This window comes from Eulemur rufifrons, chromosome 21 (assembly GCF_041146395.1).
Source record: "Eulemur rufifrons isolate Redbay chromosome 21, OSU_ERuf_1, whole genome shotgun sequence".
NCBI lineage: Eukaryota > Metazoa > Chordata > Mammalia > Primates > Lemuridae > Eulemur > Eulemur rufifrons.
The window spans coordinates 598,353-617,308 of record NC_091003.1 but is presented as its reverse complement, the minus strand read 5'-3'; the positions used below and the strand labels follow the sequence as shown (position 1 = coordinate 617,308).

Here is an 18,956-nt window from a genome sequence, read left to right as displayed (position 1 = left end):
CGGGCCCAGGCCCTCCGCCCAGCGAGACGGGCGGCGGGTCCTGTGCCCGTAGCAGGTGGGGTCCAGACCGCCCGGCGGTGGCCCCAGCAGCTCCTGGCTGGTCCGGGGGGGCTGTGGGGCCGGCCTGGGCGGCCCTGTAGGGCCTGCAGCAGCAGAGTTGGACGACAGGGTGACGGGGACAGCAGGGCCAGTGCATTGGCAGAGCTACCACGTCACCACACCTCTCCCATCGTCGTCATCCGTGTCCTCACCGGAGGAGCAGTGAGGTTTCCTCCACAGGGACACCGTGGCCCCAAGCTGGGGCTGTCCTGTCGCCTGGCCCTGTGTGGGGGAGGAGGGCCCCCCAGACCCCTGTCCTCAGGCTCCAGTGCCGGTGTCCCCCTCACTGTTCCCCCTCGGGGAGGACGCCGTGCCCTGGTGGGCTGTCCTCACTGACGCTGCATCTTCTGGAGCCCACACGTGTGTGTCCCTGCCGCGCTGGTCCTGCAGCCAGGCGGGCATACAGCAGGCGCTCACTGCTGGCCTGCTGAATGCAGGAGGGGTGGTCTGCCCATGGGCTCAGACAGTCCGCGCTGGCTCGCAAGGGTTTGGGGTGGGGCGAGGGCTGGCTGGGACCAGCAGGAACACAGGTGGCCTGCCGGTGTCCCGGGGTCTGGGGTTTGAGAGGTGAGCCACGGGGAGGGTCTTTGTCCCCAAGTCCACAGGCCCTCGGGCACATGGGGGCACTTGCCGCGGGGTGTCACTGGGGGGCACTTGCCGTGGGATGTGGGGTGTCACGGGGGGCACTTGCTGTGAGGTGTCACCGGGGGGCACTGGCTATGGCGTGTGGGGTGTCACCGGGGGGCACTCGCTGTGGGGTGTCACCGGGGGGCACTCGCTGTGGGGTGTGGGGTGTCACGGGGGGCACTCGCTGTGAGGTGTCACCGGGGGGCACTGGCTATGGCGTGTGGGGTGTCACCGGGGGGCACTGGCTATGGCGTGTGGGGTGTCACCGGGGGGCACTCGCTGTGGGGTGTCACCGGGGGGCACTGGCTATGGCGTGTGGGGTGTCACGGGGGGCACTCGCTGTGAGGTGTCACCGGGGGGCACTGGCTATGGCGTGTGGGGTGTCACCGGGGGGCACTCGCTGTGAGGTGTCACCGGGGGGCACTGGCTATGGCGTGTGGGGTGTCACCGGGGGGCACTCGCTGTGGGGTGTCACCGGGGGGCACTGGCTATGGCGTGTGGGGTGTCACCGGGGGGTACTTCCTGGGGGGCACTTCCGTGTGGTGTCAGCTAGGGCTGCTTCCCATGGGGTGTCCTTGCAGTCCCCGGCCCCCAGCCGCGGCGCTGGGTGTGGATGGAGCCCCAGCAGGGCCTCCAGGGCTGAGGACGCGGCCGTGCTCTGCGGCCTGGGCCCAGGGGAGACGCCGTCCGCTGTGGGACCACCCACACCAGCCGTCCATCTGCTCCTCCCGCCTCAGAGGTGGCTTCCGAGAGGGGGCCCCTTCCCTTAGGCGTGGTCCGGCCTGAGAGCCCGCTCGGGGGCCCCACCCTGGCAGGTGCTGTCCTGGGCTGGGGGCCCAGCCCTGAGCGTGGCGTGGTCCTGTGGGTGTCCCCACCAGTTAACCGCTTTCCCCTCATCTCCCCGCAGAAGGACATGGCCCTGAAGCCCCACGAGCGTAAGGAGAAGTGGGAACGTCGCCTCATCAAGAAGCCCCGGGAGTCGGAAAACTGCCCCCCTGCAGAGCCGAGTGAGCACAGGCGGCCCCTGGAGGCGGGCAGCCCCGGGCAGGACGTGGAGCCCGCCTGCGACGGGGGCCCGAGGAAGGTCCCGCTGCAGCCCTCCAAGCAGGTGAGCGCGGGTCCCGCCCCCTCGGGAGCCCTGCACAGGGTCTGCGCTCGGCGCGGCAGGCGGCCCGGGGCCACGCCAGCACCTGGACACCACCGCGGCGGCCCCTGGGCCTGCCCGGCGATGCCCTCCATCGCTGTCGGGCTCGGGGTGCGGGGCACACCTGGACGGGGCTGGGTCACAAGGAGGCAGTGACGTGCCCAGGGCCCCGGCGGGACGGGGAGGAGCGGACGTTCGCTGGGCGGGGGCCACACTGATAGGCCGGCCCCGTTTCCCCTCTGCGTCTGCCAGGCTCCGCCGACGACCCGGTGTCCAGTGGTGTCCAGCGTGTCTGTTGGCAGCGTGGGGACCAGGTTCATTGCAGAGCACTCTCCTGCTGCGCACACGGCGCCGTCTGCTCATGTGTGCGGCGCAGGGGAGGGGAGCGGTCAGCCCCGGTGGTCGCCGCAGGCACGTGACTTGTGGTTGGTGGTCCAGGTGCACGGCACAGCCGGGAAACAGGGCCCCACCTGCCTGGCTGGGGTCAGAGCAGGTGGCAGCTGGCCCAGGGCTTCTCCCAGCCTGGGGCTCTGTCCCGGCGCAGCCCGGCGTGCGGCTGCTTCCTCCTGGGGCTCCGTGGGCCGCGCCTTCTTTGAGAAAGGGGTTCTGTTTGGTGTGTCGGGCTCCGCTGTCGGCTCCCTCGGGACTCGGGCTGCTAGAGAGGGGCAGCATGTCTCCCGGGCCTGGGCTGGATGGGGGGTCCGCAGGCACACCTGCCCAGGTGGACACGTGCTCTTTCTTCCATGCAGGTGTGCTCCCCAGAAGGGGGGCCGCTCCCAGCCAACCACCGGGACCAGAACGGCCCGGCCCAGCGCCAGCAGCAGCTCCAGCCCAGCCAGCCCAGCCAGCCCCAGGGGCCCCCCCCAGCCCCGTCGGCACTCCCGGACCCCGGGCAGCCCTGCCAGCCCCGCCAGCCCCGCCAGCCCCAGCGGCCACCCCCGGGTCAGCGCACCTGGCCCCAGCGGTCACTTCTGGGCCTGAGACAGCCCTGCCAGCCCCGGCGGTTACTTCCGGGCCCCCGTCAGCCCTGCAGACCCCAGCAGCTGCCTGCAGCCCCAGATCAGCAGTGTCAGCCCCGGCAGTCCCGGCAGTCCCGTCGGGCTCAGCCTTGCCAGCCGCGCGGGGCGCTCCCAGGCCTCAGGCAGTGCTGCCGGCGCCTGCGCTCCCTGCTGGCCCCACGGTCCCTCCTGGCCCCCTGCCTCCACTGCCGACGCCGGCGCTCCCTGCTGGCCCCGAGGTCCCTCTTGGCCCCCTGCCTCCACTGCCGGCGCCGGCGCTCTCTGCTGGCCCCGCGGTCCCTCCTGGCTCCCTGCCTCCACTGCCGGCATCTGCGCTCCCTGCTGGCCCCAGGGCCCTGCTGCCGGTGTCTGCGGTCACTGCTGACCCTGTGGCACTGCTGCCGGCCCCGGCGGCCATGGGCCAGCCCCTGTCACTGTAGCCAGCCCAGCGAGGCTTCCTCAGGACAGTGCTGCCGGCCCCTGTGGTCCCTGCTAGCCCAGTGCCCGCGGTGCCAGCCCCCACGGCCACTCTTGCCCCTGCGACCACGCCGCCGGCCTGCCAGCTTCCTCCCGCGCCAGTGCTGCTGCTTCCGGCGGGCGTTCCTAGCTCCGTGTCAGTATGGCCAGCCCCGAAGGTCCCTCTTGGGCCAGCCCAGCCGCCCCCGGCGGTCCCTCCTGGGCCTCCGTCAGCCTCGGCAATTAGGTGAAGCCCCAGAGCAGCCTGGCCCACCCAAGCCCTCACTGCTGGGCCCGGGACAGCCATGCCAGCAGAAGCGGCCACTCATGGGCCCCGAGCAGCCTCGCCCACCCAAGCGGCCACTGATGGGCCCGGAACAGTCCTGCCAGCCCCTGCGGCCACTCATGGGCCCAAACCAGTCCTGCCAGCCCCAGCCATTACTCCCCATCCCCGACCGCCCTTCCCTCCTGGGGCAGCCAGGCCTGCCCCGCCGGCCTCTCATGGGGCCCCCGTGCCGGCCTCGGCGGTCCCTGTTGGACCTGGTGCCAGCCCCTCAGCCCCAGCTGCTGGCCCTGGGCCGTCCCTGCCGGCCCCTGAGGTCACGGGGGACCCGCTCCTCTGCCCCCTGGGCGGCCCGCCAGGCCCCTTCTGTGAGCCCTGGAGCCTGATGCCTGTGGGGGCTTCCTTGAGTTGCAGACACCCCCGTGCCGTGCGCCGGCAGGGCCCGAGGCCAGGCCGCTTCCCTGCATGCCTGAGATGCTTTGCTGGAATGGCCTGAGGCCTCCAGACAGGGCCAGGCGTTGCTGTGGAGACTGAGGCTCGGGTGGGGGTGGGGGCCCCACAGTGCCGGGATCAGGCGAGGCCCACGCGCCCACGCGGCAGGAGAAGAGGAGAGGAGACGACCGGCGCCGGGCGCCCTCCCCCACCGGTGTCCCAGTGCCCCCACCCGAGGGCTGCCTGTGACGTGCACGCCCTGGGGAGGGCACAGCTGCCCTCCGCTCGGAGCTGGCTGGGGGTCCCTCAGCGTCTTTGCAGGCCTCTGAGTTGCCGACACTGTCCTTGCCTCTCTGAGTCTCCGTGCGCACCTGTCCCAGGTGTACCCCCTGTGCAGGGAGCGTGTGTGTGGCTGGGCGGGAGTGCTTTTGTTGGGAGGGGGAGCCGCCCGCAGGCCTTGCTTCTTGGGCCCCCCCTGACCTGTCTGGCCGCAGTGTGTCCCCTGCTCCCCCGCAGAATAGCCTGGTGGCGAGTTGGCCGCAGTGTGGGTTTGGCTAGAGGCCAGGCTCCGGGTCCCAGCCCCGCCAGCGGTCGGGTGGTGCTGGCGTCCCCTGCCCGGGTCCGTAAGCGCAGGAGGGCTGTCTGGTCCATCAAGGAGGTGCTGGTGAGCGGAGGCTCCCGGCCCACCTCTCAGGACTCTGCCTCCACCCCCAGTGGGGACGCAAAGAGGGGCCGTCAGGCTCTCCAGACCAGGGAGAGCCCCCAGCACTGGCTGTCGCCCCAGTCGGCAGCCCCCACACTACAGGGCTGTCTCTGGGCGCCCACCTGTGGTCAGGGGCCGCACCCCGTCCCCACCAAAGACCCCAGGTCTCACGGCAGCCCCACACTCAGGTCTCCTGCGGTCCTGGGCACGCGTCTTGCCCCGTGAGGGAGGTGGTCTGCGCGGAGGGGGAGCCAGGGAGGGGCAGAAGAGCTCTCTGTGTCCAGAGCCAGCCGTTTCTGGAGAGCAGCACTGGCCACGTGGGTCCCCGGGCTGAGGGGAGGTGGGAGGAGGCTCCCTGGCTGCAGACCCAAGCCGACCCCTGGCCCCCTCCCCGCTGCTCCCGAGGACCCCGCCCGCCGCGGGGCAGGCCCTTTCCTGGATGCTCCCCTGGGGCCTCCATCCTAGAAACGCAGGGCTTATTTTTCTGATTAAAGAAAATAAAAAGTGCCGTGCCACTATTTTTTATAACAGCATTAGTGTTTGTAATTTATGTAGATGAGTGTGCGTCCTACCTGATTTATTCTGACAAATGGTTCTTACGCAAATGGACTTGGCTCTTGATTCATTAGTTTCCGACTGAACAGAGCAAGGACCTGGGTGTCTGCTCTGGCCCGGGGACAGGGGGCTGGGGGGCACTTTGCCCCCAGGGTGGGTGCCCGGCGGACCTGCGCCCCAGGTGGGCCTTCCTGCGAAGGCGGAATTCAGACCAAGCCGAACCCGCCCCAGGTCAGTCTTGAAAGAGGCTCACAGGGGTGGGTCTCAGCCCCCCTGGTGCCTGTCGGGGGCCCACGGGGAGCCTAGGGGCTGGGTCCTAGCCGTGGGTTTGGGGAAAGTTCCCATCTTGCTGTTATTACCTTCAAAGTCACTCGAAAGGGGGCTGAAGCCACCCTCCGACACCCCTGTTGTGCACTGGGGGTAGAAATGGTTTAAACTGCCCTGGCTGTTTCCAACCTGTCCGTCCTGGGGGCTTGGGGGACGGAGGGGCCTTGTCCCCAGTGCAGGCCAGGACAGCCCGCGGAGCCTTCCGTGCTGGGGGCTCGACAGGGCAGCCACCTGGGCTGGGCCCCTGTGGCTAGGAGCTGGGGGTACAGTGGACACCTGCTGAGGAAGCCACCAGGCCCCTTGGGGACCCAGAGAGGCTCCAAAGCCTGGCCTTGACACCCAGTGGGCCCAGGGTCCCCTCTCCGTGTGAGCAACCCAGAGCGCCCAGCTCCTGCCCCTGCCCTGTGGATGAACCAGCGTCTGCTGGGATGGTGGGGCCGGAAGTCGGGAGCCCCCTGCCGTCCTCGCCGCCCTCACCCGCGTCCCGGCCCAGCCGGCAGGTCCTGGGCTCCACCTGCCGCATCTCCTCTGAGCGGGACTTGGCTGGGAAACATAGAACAGGACGCCAGGATGTGTGGGGGCCACTGACCAGGGCCCAGAGGGAAGCCCCTGGCTTGACATGCTCGTGCTAGGAAAGGAGAGAGGGCTGCAGCCAGCGGCCCGGTTTCCCCGTGAGAGCTGAAGGCAGAACTGAGCCGCGGGAGGAAGGAAGGTGTGGACAGCGGAGACCGGGAACCGGGAAACAAGCCAGGCAGGAAAGCCACACAGGCGGAGTTGTTTCTTCCGAAACACCAGCAAATTGAGAAATCCCTCGCTGGGTTAAGAAGAGAACACAAGTGACCAACACTAGCAGTGAAGGGGGAAACATCACCGCAGGTGCCATGGCGTGGAAGGGACCACGTGGGAACACTTTCGTTCCAGTAACTTCAGCGGCTTAGGTGAAGTGGACAATTCCTTCAGAACCAAACCTGGGCAAGGCCAGGCCCGTGTCTGCCAGGTGGGGTCTCTGGACACCCCAGCTCAGCTGTCTCAGGGCCCAGCGCGGCACTGTGTCCGTGAGGCTCGCCGTGGCCTGTGGGGCAGCATGGTTATTCCCAGGCGGCTGAAGACGCTGAAGGAGAAAAGCAGCCGCTAAATAACGCGCCCAAGGTCAGCACAGGAGCGGCTGAGCAGGATTCAAACCCGCAGCCACCTGTGGAATCTGAACCTCGGCCGGGCCCTGGAAGGCGGCCGCAACTGCAGCCTTTCTCTGCCAGCCCGTGTGCAGGCCTCCCGCCTCCGCCAGGAGTCTTCTGGAAGGTTCCCTCTACCCTCAGGGTCCTTGGTGGCCCGGCCCTGCCTCCCTCCGGCAGCTCAGGGACCTTTGCTGTCTCAGCTGTGTCCCTGTCCCCATGCCTTCCCCCACCCCATGCTGGAGTCACCCTTTCTGGTCCCCCCTTGCTGGCTCCTCGTGCCCCAACTCCCGCAGGGCTGGGCCCCAGGGGGCTTCTCCGCTGTGGCTGTGTCGACTTCGCTGCGGCGACGTGTGCTTGTTCGGGGTTTTCTAATCACGGAAGAGACAGCCCCCAGACGGGCCGGGCAGAGTCCCAGTTGATGAGCATCCCAGAGAAGAGCCAGCTGTGTGGCCCTGGCGGGCGCCTCGTTTCCTCATCTGTAAAATGGGGTAATGACATCCCCCCAGGACTGTCAGAATAGAACTGTCCCTGTCCTTAGCGCTGCTGTTAACAGGGGTCTGGCCCCCCGCGGGGCATGGCTGAGGGCCCTTGTCCTGGATGCCAGCTCCGTCCTCGCTCTGCAGTCCTCCCGCGGTGGCACCTGTCATTGGCTTTATGGGGCCTCGAGGTTTCGGCTAGAGGGGTGCTGAGGGGAGGTAGGACCCCCTCAGCCTGTCCCGCACCCCACACTTTGCAGACAGTGCCCACGGCCTGCAGCTCCCAGCTCCTCCTGAGCATGAGGTCAGGAGTGTGGGCTTGGCGGCCTCCGGAAGGGGCTTCTCCTTTCTGGGTCTCAGTTTCCTCATCTATAAAGTGGGGTGTTAATGACAGTGCATTGTTCTTGGGCGTGTTGGGACGACACAGTGTGCTGATGTGCAAGGCGTGTGCTGTCTGCCTGGCTGCTTCTGTTGTCCTGAACTCTCACACTCCTCTTGTCCTCGGGGCCAGGCCGGTCCCCTCGCGGGGCAGTTGTGGCAGGGCTTGTGGGCAGAGCACTCAGCTGCTCGGTGGCTCTGACCTGGGGCCTGGGCCTGCCCGTGGGAGCAGCAGGCGGGGTCACGATGCTGGAGCTTCCTGCCGCCAGACTCGCCAGACTCTCCCCCACGTGAACGGGAAGTCGGCCCAGGGCCCTGCTGGCTGGAGAGAATGAGGAAGGAGACGGGGCCGCCCCGCGGACACGCCCCGCCCCCCACAGCCGCGGGCCACGCGGTGACTGCGCCCCCCAGCCTCGTCCCACAGGATCTTTGCACTCTTCTGTCGGCCCCTGCTCTAGGCCCCGGGTACAGCAGTGAACAAGACAGGTGACTGTCCTGCCCCAGGTGGCGACGTCTGAGCAGACAGCACAGCTGCCTGGGAGGAGAGAAGGCCGAGACCCGGGAGGAGCCCTCGCGTAGAGGACGTGCCCGGGGGGCGTGGCCTGAGGGGCGTGGCCTGGCGCACACAAGCCGAGCAGCCCCTGGGACTGGGGAAGATGAGGCTCGGCTCGCTAGTGTCCGGTGTGGACCTCGCCCTCACAATGGGAAACCACAGGGGGTTCAGGAGAGGGAGTGACATGAGCTGATTTTTTTTTTTTTTTTTTATACAATCTCGCTCTATTGCCTGGGCTAGAGTGCCCTGGTGTCAGCCTAGTCACAGCAACCTCAAACTCCTGGGCTCAAGCGATCCTCCTGCCTCAGCCTCCCGAGTAGCTGGGACTACAGGCATGTACCACCATGCCTGGCTAATTTTTCTATTTTTAGTAGAGATGGAGTCTTTCTAGGCTGGTCTCGAACTCCTGAGCTGAAGTGATCCTCCCGCCTCAGCCTCCCAGAGTGCTAGGATTACAGGTGTGAGCCACCACGCCCAGCCTGATTGATGTTAGAAACTCATGGGGACACCAGGACAGCCATGGAGGTGGTGACACCTCTTGGAGGCTGTGGTGGCTGCTCGGGAAGGAGGTGATAGCCTGAATTAGGTCGTTAGCCTGTGGGACAGATGGGGCACAAACTGAGCAAGACTGAGTGACCCATCCAGGGTGGCCCAGGCAGAATTGGCGGAGACCAGCGGTCCCACCCCAGAGCTGGCAGCACATACCTGCTGAGGTCCGCTGTGCTGCGGTTCTGGACACAGCTGCTGCTCCTGTGCCTCCCCCAGCAAACAGGACTTGGGCCTTGTGGGCACTCGCCCCACACGGCTTGTATCCCCAGGAGCCTGCTGGAAACACACCTCCTAGGGTCGCGTCCTCAACTCAGCCAGCGTCGCTTGTATAACCTGCTGTGCATCTCCATGCGTTTACCCATTCATCTGTGCATCCTCCCTCCCATCCACCCATCCACTTAATCTATCCACTAATCCACCTGTCGGTCCACCCACCCGCCCATCTACCTGTCCAGCCACCCTCCCACCCATCCACTCATTCATCTGCCTGTCCACCCACCCACCCTTCCATCTCCCCATCTGTCCATTCATCCATTTGTGTGAACCCCAACAGAAGAATGTCGAGGAGCTCGAGGGGGTGTCCAGCACTCAGAGGGCAGCATCTTGCCCCCTTGACACTGTGCTGACTCTGGGGACGCGTGGTCTTTCCCAGACACTGCCTGAGTGCTCCTCGCTGTGCCCACCGTGCCAGGTAGGCAGGGATGAGGGGCAGCCCTCGCCTGCTGGGCACTCTCAGTCTGACACAGGGAGACAGACAGGAATCCCACGTCACTTTCGGGGGCACACTCGGGACTATGAGAGCCTGATTGGCATAGGGAGCGGATGGCCTATCAGAAAGAGTCCCTGAAAGAAGCAAGGCCCGAGCTAAACTGAGTAAATGTCAGCCCAGAGAGGAGAGATGATGCTCTGCTCACACCAGGGTCCGCAGTGCCAAGCGCGTCGGGTCCGATAAGGCTGGGCTGCAGTACCCGGATCCGCCAGCAGGGGCCGCTGCCGGCCCGGCGCGCGCTCCGGCTCCGAGTCCTCCGCGCCCGGAAGCGGCCGGTTCTCCGCGATCCCGGCGCTGTCAGCGGAGCCGCGGGAGGGAGCCCCGGGGGCGGTGCGGGCAGCCTTGCTGCGGTGGCAAGGGTCGGGGGCGACAGCAACCAAAAGCAAAGCGCAGGGCACAGTTGCTGGTGCCCGTGCTGGGGAGGAAGAGGCAGGAAGGGTGTCAGCCGCCTGGACACGGTGTCTGCCCCTCCCCCGCGCCCCGCGACCCAAGGAGGTGGGGTCCACAGAAATCGGGGCTGGGCGGGGCATCTGCCTGCCAGTCCCCTGCGGTGAGGGCAGGTTTGGGGCAGGGGGACCCGGATGGGCTGTGCCCTGGCTAACCGTGAGGGGCCAGCAGTCAGGGTCTAGGGGCTTGGCCAGGCCTGGAGACGCGTGGGCTCCCCAGGCAGCCCTGACACGGGGAGGTCACGGGGAAGTGCCAGGGGGTCTGGGTGCCCAGCACCGGGCCTAAGACCCTGCACCAGAGGAGCTGTCCGATGAGGGGAGTGAGGGCCGGCCAGGAACGGGCGTCCGCTGCACTAGGGCTGTGCTGGGGATTAATGGACAGTTTCGGGGGCTCCCAGAACACTCCAGAACCCAGGGGCTGGGAGGTGGGGAGTAGAGCACCCAGGGAATGGACACAGCTCCACCCGTCAGCACCCTTCCGTCCACCCAAGTCCCCACTCCCGCTGGGGGCCGGGCCCGGGTGCAGACTGGGTGGCAGGGCTTCTCGGCCTGGGGTGGGCATGAGAGTCACCTGGGAGGTGCAGGAGGCTGCAAGCGCCCGGTGACCACTTAGCACAGGGCCAGCAGCCAGTGCCCGGGACGGGCGGGGTGCGGGCTGCAGGCCAGGGTGGGGACGGTGTGTGTGCACGTGTGTTTCCACGGGGATGGCGGCAGCTGGGCTACTGTGAGCCTGTGCTCCGCTTCTACAGCTGGAGTTCTTGTTTCCTGCCAGGATGGTGGCCCAGGGGTGCAGGGGCCCGACCTGGGCCTGGCAGGCCTGAGGGAGCCACAGCCCAGGCAGCTCCCACCCCGTCCCCCGCAGGCCTGCAGGTGAGAGGCCAGCTGTGCCAGGGCCACAGTCTGAGCTCATGTGCACTTGTGGGGTGGCTCTTGTCTGAGTGTGGAACTGCCTGATGGGCTGGCGTGAGTCTCACCAGGCCACCATGTACAGCTGCTCAAGTCGTGCACAGCACCGTGCAGGGCTGCCATTCCTGCCGTCCTGTATGCACTTGCAGGATGCCTTCTGTTCAGTCTGCACAGAGGACTGTGGGGGTGCTAGGGGGCCTCGTGTGTGCCCTGCTTCAGGGTCGGGCCTGGGCAGGGTTGTGTGCACCCGGGGGTTAGGGTGGGTGTCTGGGCACCGTGGTGGGGGAGGGCTGGTGAGCGGTGTGCACAGGTTTTGTGCGTCTGGTGTGCTGGAGGCAGGCCATGTGAGGCCACTGGGCAAAGCAGGTGTGTTTGTGGCAGTGTGTGTGTCCACACAAGTCTGGGTGGCGAGTGTGCGTGTGCCTGTGGGTCTGTGTGTGCCCCTGCGTGTGTGAGTGGGAGTTCTGGGGGCTCCCAGCCCTGCGCCCGACCACCCAGCGAGTCTGAGCCCCCAGTGGAACCGCCTGTTTCCCGCCTGCGCAGGGCGTGCGCTTCTGGGATGTGCAGCGTGGAGCCGGTGGGCTGAGGAGGGGGCCCCACGCTGGAGTTCTCGAGGTCCCTGCCAGAACACCCAGAGCCCAGGTCTGCCGGGACGCCCCGTCCTGGCCCCGTCCTACAGGCTGTGTTCAGAGGGTGGCAGCTTGCGGGAGCAGCCGGTGGTTAAACTGAGTCACTAAATCAGCGACGGTGAATATTTACGCCCCTGGACCCCACCCCAGGAGTTGGCTGGGTCTGAGCACAGCTGGGCAGAAAGCCCCCTCAGGCCTCCCCTTCTCCTGCTTTGTGGAGGGGTGTCCTCCCAGCCGTCTAAAGTCCCCGTCACCTGCAGGTGCCCTGGGGCAAGTCCCTGTGCCTCAGTTTCCCCATCTACAAAGTGGGGCGGTGGTGCTCTCTGCTGGTGAGGGCAGGTGAGCTGTCAGGGCTGCTGTTCCTGGCCCTGTCCCCACCCGTGTCTCATGTCCCCTCCGGGCTCATGCCAGCCAGGAAGCACAGACCGGGTCCCGCTCACCTGCAGCCTTTGCTCCCCTCTGGGTGCAGACAGAGGGGAAGGTTCTCAGTCCTGGAGTCACTCGAGAGCCTGGTAGGTCCGGGCAGGCCCTGCCAGCTGGACTTGGGGCTGCTTGGAGCACACTCTGGGGACCCCCGAGATAAAGCGTCATCCAAACCCACGAAAGCACTGAGCACAGGGCCGTGGCCACCTGGGGTCAGCAGAGCTCCATGCTCCTAAGCACCTCGAGCAAGCCCTTCTCCCTGCGTGGGGCGGAGTCCAGTTAGGGAGAGAGTGACACCTGGTGGCTTCCAGCCACCGTCCGTGTGAGGCACTGCCAGCGTCCCCTTCTGCAGAGGACACCCGGGCTGGGGCAGGCCAGTCACCGCCCGAGCCCCCCTGGCCGGGAAGAGCCAGCACAGGGCCTGAGCAGGCCACTCTCCCTCCGCCAGTCCTCAGGGCCTCACTGGCACCACACAGTGGGGACTCCTTGGGGACCAGAGCCCCTCCCCGGCCCCCTCCTGGGTGTGGGCTGGCCCTGCTCTCCCATGGGCCTGGCCTCCTGCCTTTGCCCCCAGGGACCCTGCGTGAGAGTCCCTCGGTCCTCTGGACATTAACTGGACACACAGGAAAGGGGTGTTGGGCCCTCAGAGGCCTGGCGGCTGGGGTGCACCCCACCTCGGCCCCGGGGTGGACGCTGGGGGGCTCTGCAGCGGCCGGTGGCCAGCGCCGGGCCATGCTGACCAGCCCTGGGGCAGCGTCTCCAGGCCTGGAGCTCCCACGAAATGACTGAACTTTGAGGACTTTGGCCACAGGCTCCACCGGCCCTCACTGGGGCTCTGGGATGTGCGACTTGGGGGACGAAACCGGGCAGGGAGGGTGGGCAGGCATTCCCAGGACAGGGCACATACACTACTGCAAGGTGCAGGAACGTTCCGGATGAGCGGAGGCCATGGAGACAGGCAGCTGGGCCTGGGTGGGTGCTCGGGGCAGGCCCTGCTGGGTGCGGCCCCCCAGAGCTTGCAGCCTGTCACCGCCCCTGCTGCAGGGCTCCGGCTGCGGTCCCAGCCTGGCCACTAATCTCTCTGGGCCACACGTTTTTGATCTGTAAAAGGGAAACAAGGACAGTGGCTACTCAGGGCTGCTGTGCCAGTAGCGGGCCCCCGGGGTGCCCGTGTCAGGGTGGTGGCGTCACCGTGGCAGAGTGGCGGCTCCATCGCACAGGCAGCGGGGGGAGGAGGCTCAGAGCCGCTGTGCGGGGCCCAAGGGCACACAGCAGGGAGCGCCAGGTCACCCGGCCTCTCTCAGGCGTGACCCCTGCTCGGTCTTGGACGCGGCCTTCAGACGGCCCCGCCCTTGGGTGTGGCCTGGCTGGGGGGCGGGCGGAGGCCCGGGGGTGAGTGGCAAAGCCGCGACCCGCCCCGCGATCCACCAGGGTGTCTGTGAAGTCCGCAGCTGGAGCAGCCGGGGGCAGAGCTAATGGCGGCTCTGCAGCCTCCGCGCCCTCTGCCCTCCCGGGTGTCGCCCGCCGGCCCTGGTGTGAGGGGGGCCGCCCGGCTCTGCAGAGCTCTGCCCTGGCTGCCGCCCTCCAGCCCCAGCCGAGGACCCCGCGGACAGTGGCCACGGCCCGTCCCGAGCGCGACCCAGCAGCCCTGGGCGGGGGGCGGCGGGGGAGTCGCCCTGGCTGAGGGTCCCCTGTGCAGACGGCTCAGGTGTGGGTTTGCCTGAGACGGTGTCTCTCCCTGTCCCAGATGAAGGTCACCGTGTCCAGAGGAGGCGACCGGGACAGTGATGACGACAGCATCCTCGAAGCCGCCAGCTCCCGGCGGAGCAGCTCTCGGGACCAGCTCAGTGACGTGAGTGTCCCCCGCCGCCCCTGAGCACTGTGGAGTCCCAGGGTGGCCCGGCGGGCGGGCGGCCAGGGCATGTCCTGCAGAGGCTGTCCAGGAAGCCACCGGGTGGGGGCCCCGGGAGTTCCCGAGGAGGCTTAGCGTTGGCACGTGGCATTTGGCCTGCCGTAAAGCAAGGTTCTTTGCTAGTTAGGACCGAGAAGCAATTCGGGGAAATCTTAAACTTGCCGTCGCGGCTGCCCCTGCCCACGGGGGGGCATGAGGAGGAGGAGGGTGGGGCGGCGGGGCGGGCGCCACAAAGCTGTTAGGAGCCCGAGGCGTTTACTCAAGTCAGCAGAAGGGGCTCCTCCCGCCCTGAGCAGACCCGGCGGTTCGGCGGTGCCTGGCTGGGAGAGGCACCCGCTGACCTGGGTCCGGACGCAGCTTCAATGTCCCTGAGAGGGTCCCTGGGCTCCAGGTCCCGGGGGACCCAGCAGTGGAGTCAGGTGGGGGCCTTGGAGCCCAGCCCTTGGCATGGCCAGGCCCCCCCCCCCAGCTAGGGTCTCCCTCGCCCCAGGGGCATTCGGGCCCAGGGGAGGCCCCTGAAGTGGCCTGGGGCGGGCGGGTTTCCTGGGGGCCTGGGGGTGGCGGGAGGGGCCGTGCTGCCCCTGCTGCTGCACGGTGGGAAAACAGGTCGGCAACTGAGGCGCAGGGAGCTCTAGTTGTCCTCGAACTGCCAGCCCGGCGTGAGGGCGTGTTCTGAGCACAGGCAGGCAGCCATGCTGCCGGACCTCAGGGACGGGTCTGCCCCCGCTGACGGGCCTTGGGCCGGCCAGTGGGGCCCAGCCAGGGCCTGGGCTGTGTCCCCCAGGGTCCCTGAGGGGAGACCCACCCAGCTGGGCTCTGCCTGGCAGGGACCCCCAGGAGCTGGGCTGGGCCCTGGGGAGGGTCTGTCTGGGGAAGAGGTGGGGGTCTCCCCCCATTCTGCGGAGGCGGCTGCATCCCCCCTTGGCTGGACACCCCCTCTGTCCTGCCCCGTCCCTGCCCAGATGCCCCAGGAAGTGCCATCCCCTGCGTGCTGTGCCCACCCAAGCCCAGTGCCAAGAGCCCCCCACCTGCCCACTCGGCAGCCACGCCCCGTGCCCGCATCCTGCACCCCTTCCTGTCGCAGCCTCTGCTGACGGGCGGCGGCCCTGGTGGGCAGCGCCGGCCCTGGGGAGCTTGTGGGGCCCCAGCAGTGTGGTGCAGCCAGGGAGACCCACGGCCTCTGTCCTGATGGCCCCAAACGCCCGTTCCAGCCAGAGGGGCCCCACCACACCCTCCTGCCCGTGGCCTGTCAGGGCCCCTGTGGTGGCCCTTTCTCAAGGTCTCCTCCTCCAGGAAGCCTTCCCTGACCATCCTCCCTGAGGTCCTGTGGCTCTGGACCCCTGTGGGGTGGTGGGCACAGGAGGCAGCCCCCCATGACCGCAGGGCTGTGGGGCACAGTGTCCTTCTGCCTAGAAGAGCCCTCTCCAGGCGGGTCCTCCCCTCTTGGGGGCAGCAACTGGCCACGGACACCTGTGGGGGTGACCCCTTTCCCGAGCCCCCCCCACAGCTGCTGCAAGAGCCGCAGCTGGCCCAGCCCGGGGGCACGGGCCGCCCAGGGGCAGGAGCTGGCGGAGTCGCGGGCGGTGGGGTGCGACGTCCGCCCACCTGCTCGGCGCTGGGCCCTGGGCTGGGGCGGAGGGTCTGGCAGGAGGGTGGCGTCGGGCCGCTGTCTCTGACTGTGCTTCTTCCTCCCTGCAGAGCTCGGCGCAGGCGGTCTCGGGGAGAGGCTACTCCGTAAGTCCCCTGCCCCTCACCTCGCCTGCCGGGAGGCTCCCCTCAGAGGGTCCCACCCGGCACCCCGCTCCCTCCTCAGTGCCCGACAGCAGTGGGGTCACGGTGACGAGGAGCGTCCTGCTCGGGGCCCTGCGGAGTCCCCAGGCTGATGTGCTGCCCGGGGCCGGGCGGGGCTGGCCCTGGTGCTGGGACCCCCGCAGGGGCCTCCAAGTGGTCTCTGGGCCCCAGAGCCCCGGGAGCTGCCTCCTGCTCCTGCGCCCAACCCTTCCTCAGCCCAGCCAGAGACGCTCAGGCTGGTGCCCAGAGAGCCATGCGGCCCACACGGCCCCACACGGCCCCACACGGCCCACATGGCCCGCATGGCCCCACACGGCCCCGCATGGCCCCACACGGCCCCACACGGCCCCGCACGGCCCACATGGCCCCGCACGGCCCACACGGGCCCGCACGGCCCCACACGGCCCCGCACGGCCCCACACGGCCCCGCACGGGCCCACACGGCCCCGCACGGCCCCGCACGGCCCCACACGGCCCCGCACGGCCCACATGGCCCCGCACGGCCCCGCATGGCCCCACACGGCCCCACACGGCCCCGCACGGCCCACATGGCCCCGCACGGCCCACATGGCCCGCATGGCCCCACATGGCCCCGCACGGCCCCACACGGCCCCGCACGGGCCCACACGGCCCCACACGGCCCCACACGGCTGTCACCAGGAGGGAGACGCACACTCGGCCTGTGTGTGTGTGTGGGGGGGGGTGGCCAGTGGAGGGCGAGTTGTGTTTCCAAGCGTGCCTGTGTGTCCCCACGGGAGCAAGTGACACAGCTGTGCTGTGGCCAACACCCCTGTCCTGGCTGGGGTTGCTGCAGGCGCTGTCCATGCCCGCCCGGTGGGGAGGCCTGGCTGGCACCCCCTGCCCCCCAGGAGCAGCCGTGCCCACCTCGCGGCTTCATTTCGTTCCTCCCAAGTGTCAAGAGGAGCGTTAATGACATCGTAAAACCCAGAGCTCCCTAAAGCCGTTTCTGCAGATTTACGGCCGTGCCCAGCTCACTGGAGGGGCCTGGATCCCGCCCGCCTCGTCTGCAGCCTGGCGGGGCCCTCGAGTTTTATAGGGCGTGTGATTAACCCATTACCCGCCTGGCGTGGCCCGGCCCCCTCCAGCCTGTGGCTGCGGCTGGTCGCTGAGGAGTCCAGGCTGTGAGTGGACCCCGAGACGCCTGGGCCCTTGGGGGCTCTGGGGCAGGCGTCGGCCACACGCTTGGGTGCAGGTGCAGGGGCTTGGCTGGGCCTCCCACCTCCAGGCCCCGCCCCCGCCGCCCATCCGAGGGTCTGTTTGAGCCCTGAGACCCCGGGCTCCGCCTTCAGCCTCCAGCCCTGGTTTGGCCACAGGGTCCCCGAGTCTTGCCCTGGGGTGGCCCATGGAATACACTTTGGGAAGGGGTCTCTGTGGCGGCCACCTGGGGTGTTCTTCCTAGGCAGATGTCACAGCCTCCTGCAGCATGTGGCCTTGGGCAGCCGTGTTGTCCTTCGTGTGCTGGGACACAGCCCTCATGGGGTGGTTGTGGGTGCCCCTGACGTGCCACCGTGACCGCGACAGGTGGCCCCCTCCACGTGGTGTCCTGGGTGCACCAGGGCTCCTGTAGTGTGCTGTGTCCGGGTGTGGGACAGGTCGTCACCGCGGGGCACCTGGGCAGGGTGCGTGACCCTGGCTGACCTCCGCACCCGAGCTCCCAGGGAAGCTGGGGGTTCTGTGGCAGGAGGAGCAGGTTCCTGCCGTGAGGATTTATGTGACATTTTGGGTGTTGGGTGGGGTCCTGCTGGTTCCCAGGGCTCAGGGTGAGGCGTGCACGTGTCCCAGAGGGGCCCGTGTGGCTGGGCCCAGGGACGTCCCGTGGGCTCCCCCGGGTCTGAGTCCCCGGGGGCCCTGGGGTCTCCCTGCCCTGAGCACCGGCGCCCGTCAGCCTCCACCCCCTTCGTCAGCCGGGTCGTCTCCCCAAGACCCTGCTGCGAATGTTTCCTGAAAAACCGCAATTAACTTGCCAGCTGCTTAACCCCCCTCGGCCGCGGCACAGAAGTGACAGATGGCGGCGGGTGGGGGAGGGCTCCCCTCCACACAGCGGGAGCCCCCAGGGCCCCGAGGCCTGATGGCCCCGTGTGCGCCTCACGCCCCAGCACAGGCAGGCGCAGGTGTCAGACCTGGTGTGCACAGACAGGCCCCCGGGGTCCAGGGCACAGTCAGCCAGCCCTGGTGGCCCTGGCCCTGGTGGCCCTCAGCCCCCCAGGTTGTCACGGCCCCGGGGCCTCTTGTCCCGTTGGTGTGTGGGTTGCAGTGGGAGCCCAGGCTCCGGGCAGACAGCGGGGAGCAGCGCGCCCTCAGAGGTGCTCATACCCCGAGAGCATCCCCAGGCTGGAGGCCAGGTCGGGGCTGCGCCGCCCCAGGGCTGGGGAGCAGGGACTGGCCGAGGTGACCTGTGCCCAGGAGTCAGGGCAGGAGCTGGGCGAGGGCCAGGATTCAGGACGGCTACCAGCTTGTCTCCAGAGCGGGACTGCACTGTGGGGCCTCGGACACGCGTGTGCATTCTCTGGTTGGGACGCCGTGTGTGTACCTGTGTGTGCACATGTGTGCGTGTATGTTTGGGTGGGGCTGTGCGTGCCTCAGCTAGAGGTGTCATGGGGTTCTCTCGGGTCTCTGTGTTTGCGTGTGTCTCTCTCTGTGTTTTGTGTCCCTGTGTCCTGTGTGTGTCTGTGTGTGTGCGTGCGTGTGCTGCAGGCGTGCCTCTCCCTCTTCCTGGGACACTGGATGCTCCCAGTGGATGCATGCGTGTGCCGTGGGGCCCACACCCAACGCACCAGGGCCGTGGCCACGCACATGCCCCGCCTCTCCCGACACGTTCCTGCAGTGACACGGGGCGTTTGTCACCTGACCTCGTTTTACAGCCCGTACTTAGAAGTGGTTTGATTTTGCCAATATTTATCTCCAGCAAAGCCCCAATTACCACTCGTCCTCAACAGCTTTTGTCCCGAAAGCTCCGTGCGGCGCTGTCAGATGTGTGTTCGCGCCATGCAATTAGTTACAAAGTAACGTTCTTAATTTGGTTGCTTGCAGCCGGGAACATGATGATCCTGTCTGTCTCTGGCGAAGCAGGGGGTGTGAGGGTTTCCTTTATTAAAGAGAAATGAGAATCTATAAATGCCTGCTGGGACCGCAGCTACCCTCCCCAGGCCCAGTGTGCGGAATGTTCTGGAAGGGCCTGCCCCGCAGGTGTGGCAGGTAGCGTGCTGCTGACGCGGCCGGCCGTGGGGTCATCGGGACTCCCGGGTGCTCACTGCACGTGTGAGCCGTGCCCGGTTTCTGTGTGCCCCCGCGACTCTCCAGACGG

At 67.9% G+C, this 18,956-nt stretch overlaps 1 protein-coding gene across 2 annotated transcripts in view; it reads left to right on the top strand.

Annotated features, from left to right (window-relative positions):
- Positions 1–18,956, top strand: part of FBRSL1 (fibrosin like 1) — a 68,850-nt gene that overhangs the window by 13,337 nt on the left and 36,557 nt on the right. Inside the window, exons 2-4 of one of the 2 annotated variants that reach the window (XM_069496739.1) lie at positions 1,634–1,834; positions 13,676–13,780; positions 15,539–15,574. In XM_069496739.1, coding sequence (XP_069352840.1) covers positions 1,634–1,834; positions 13,676–13,780; positions 15,539–15,574 — 342 coding nt within the window. Of the gene's footprint in view, positions 1–1,633; positions 1,835–2,619; positions 3,051–3,107; positions 5,247–13,675; positions 13,781–15,538; positions 15,575–18,956 lie in introns of those variants that run through there. The other variant, XM_069496740.1, reaches the window with a different exon arrangement.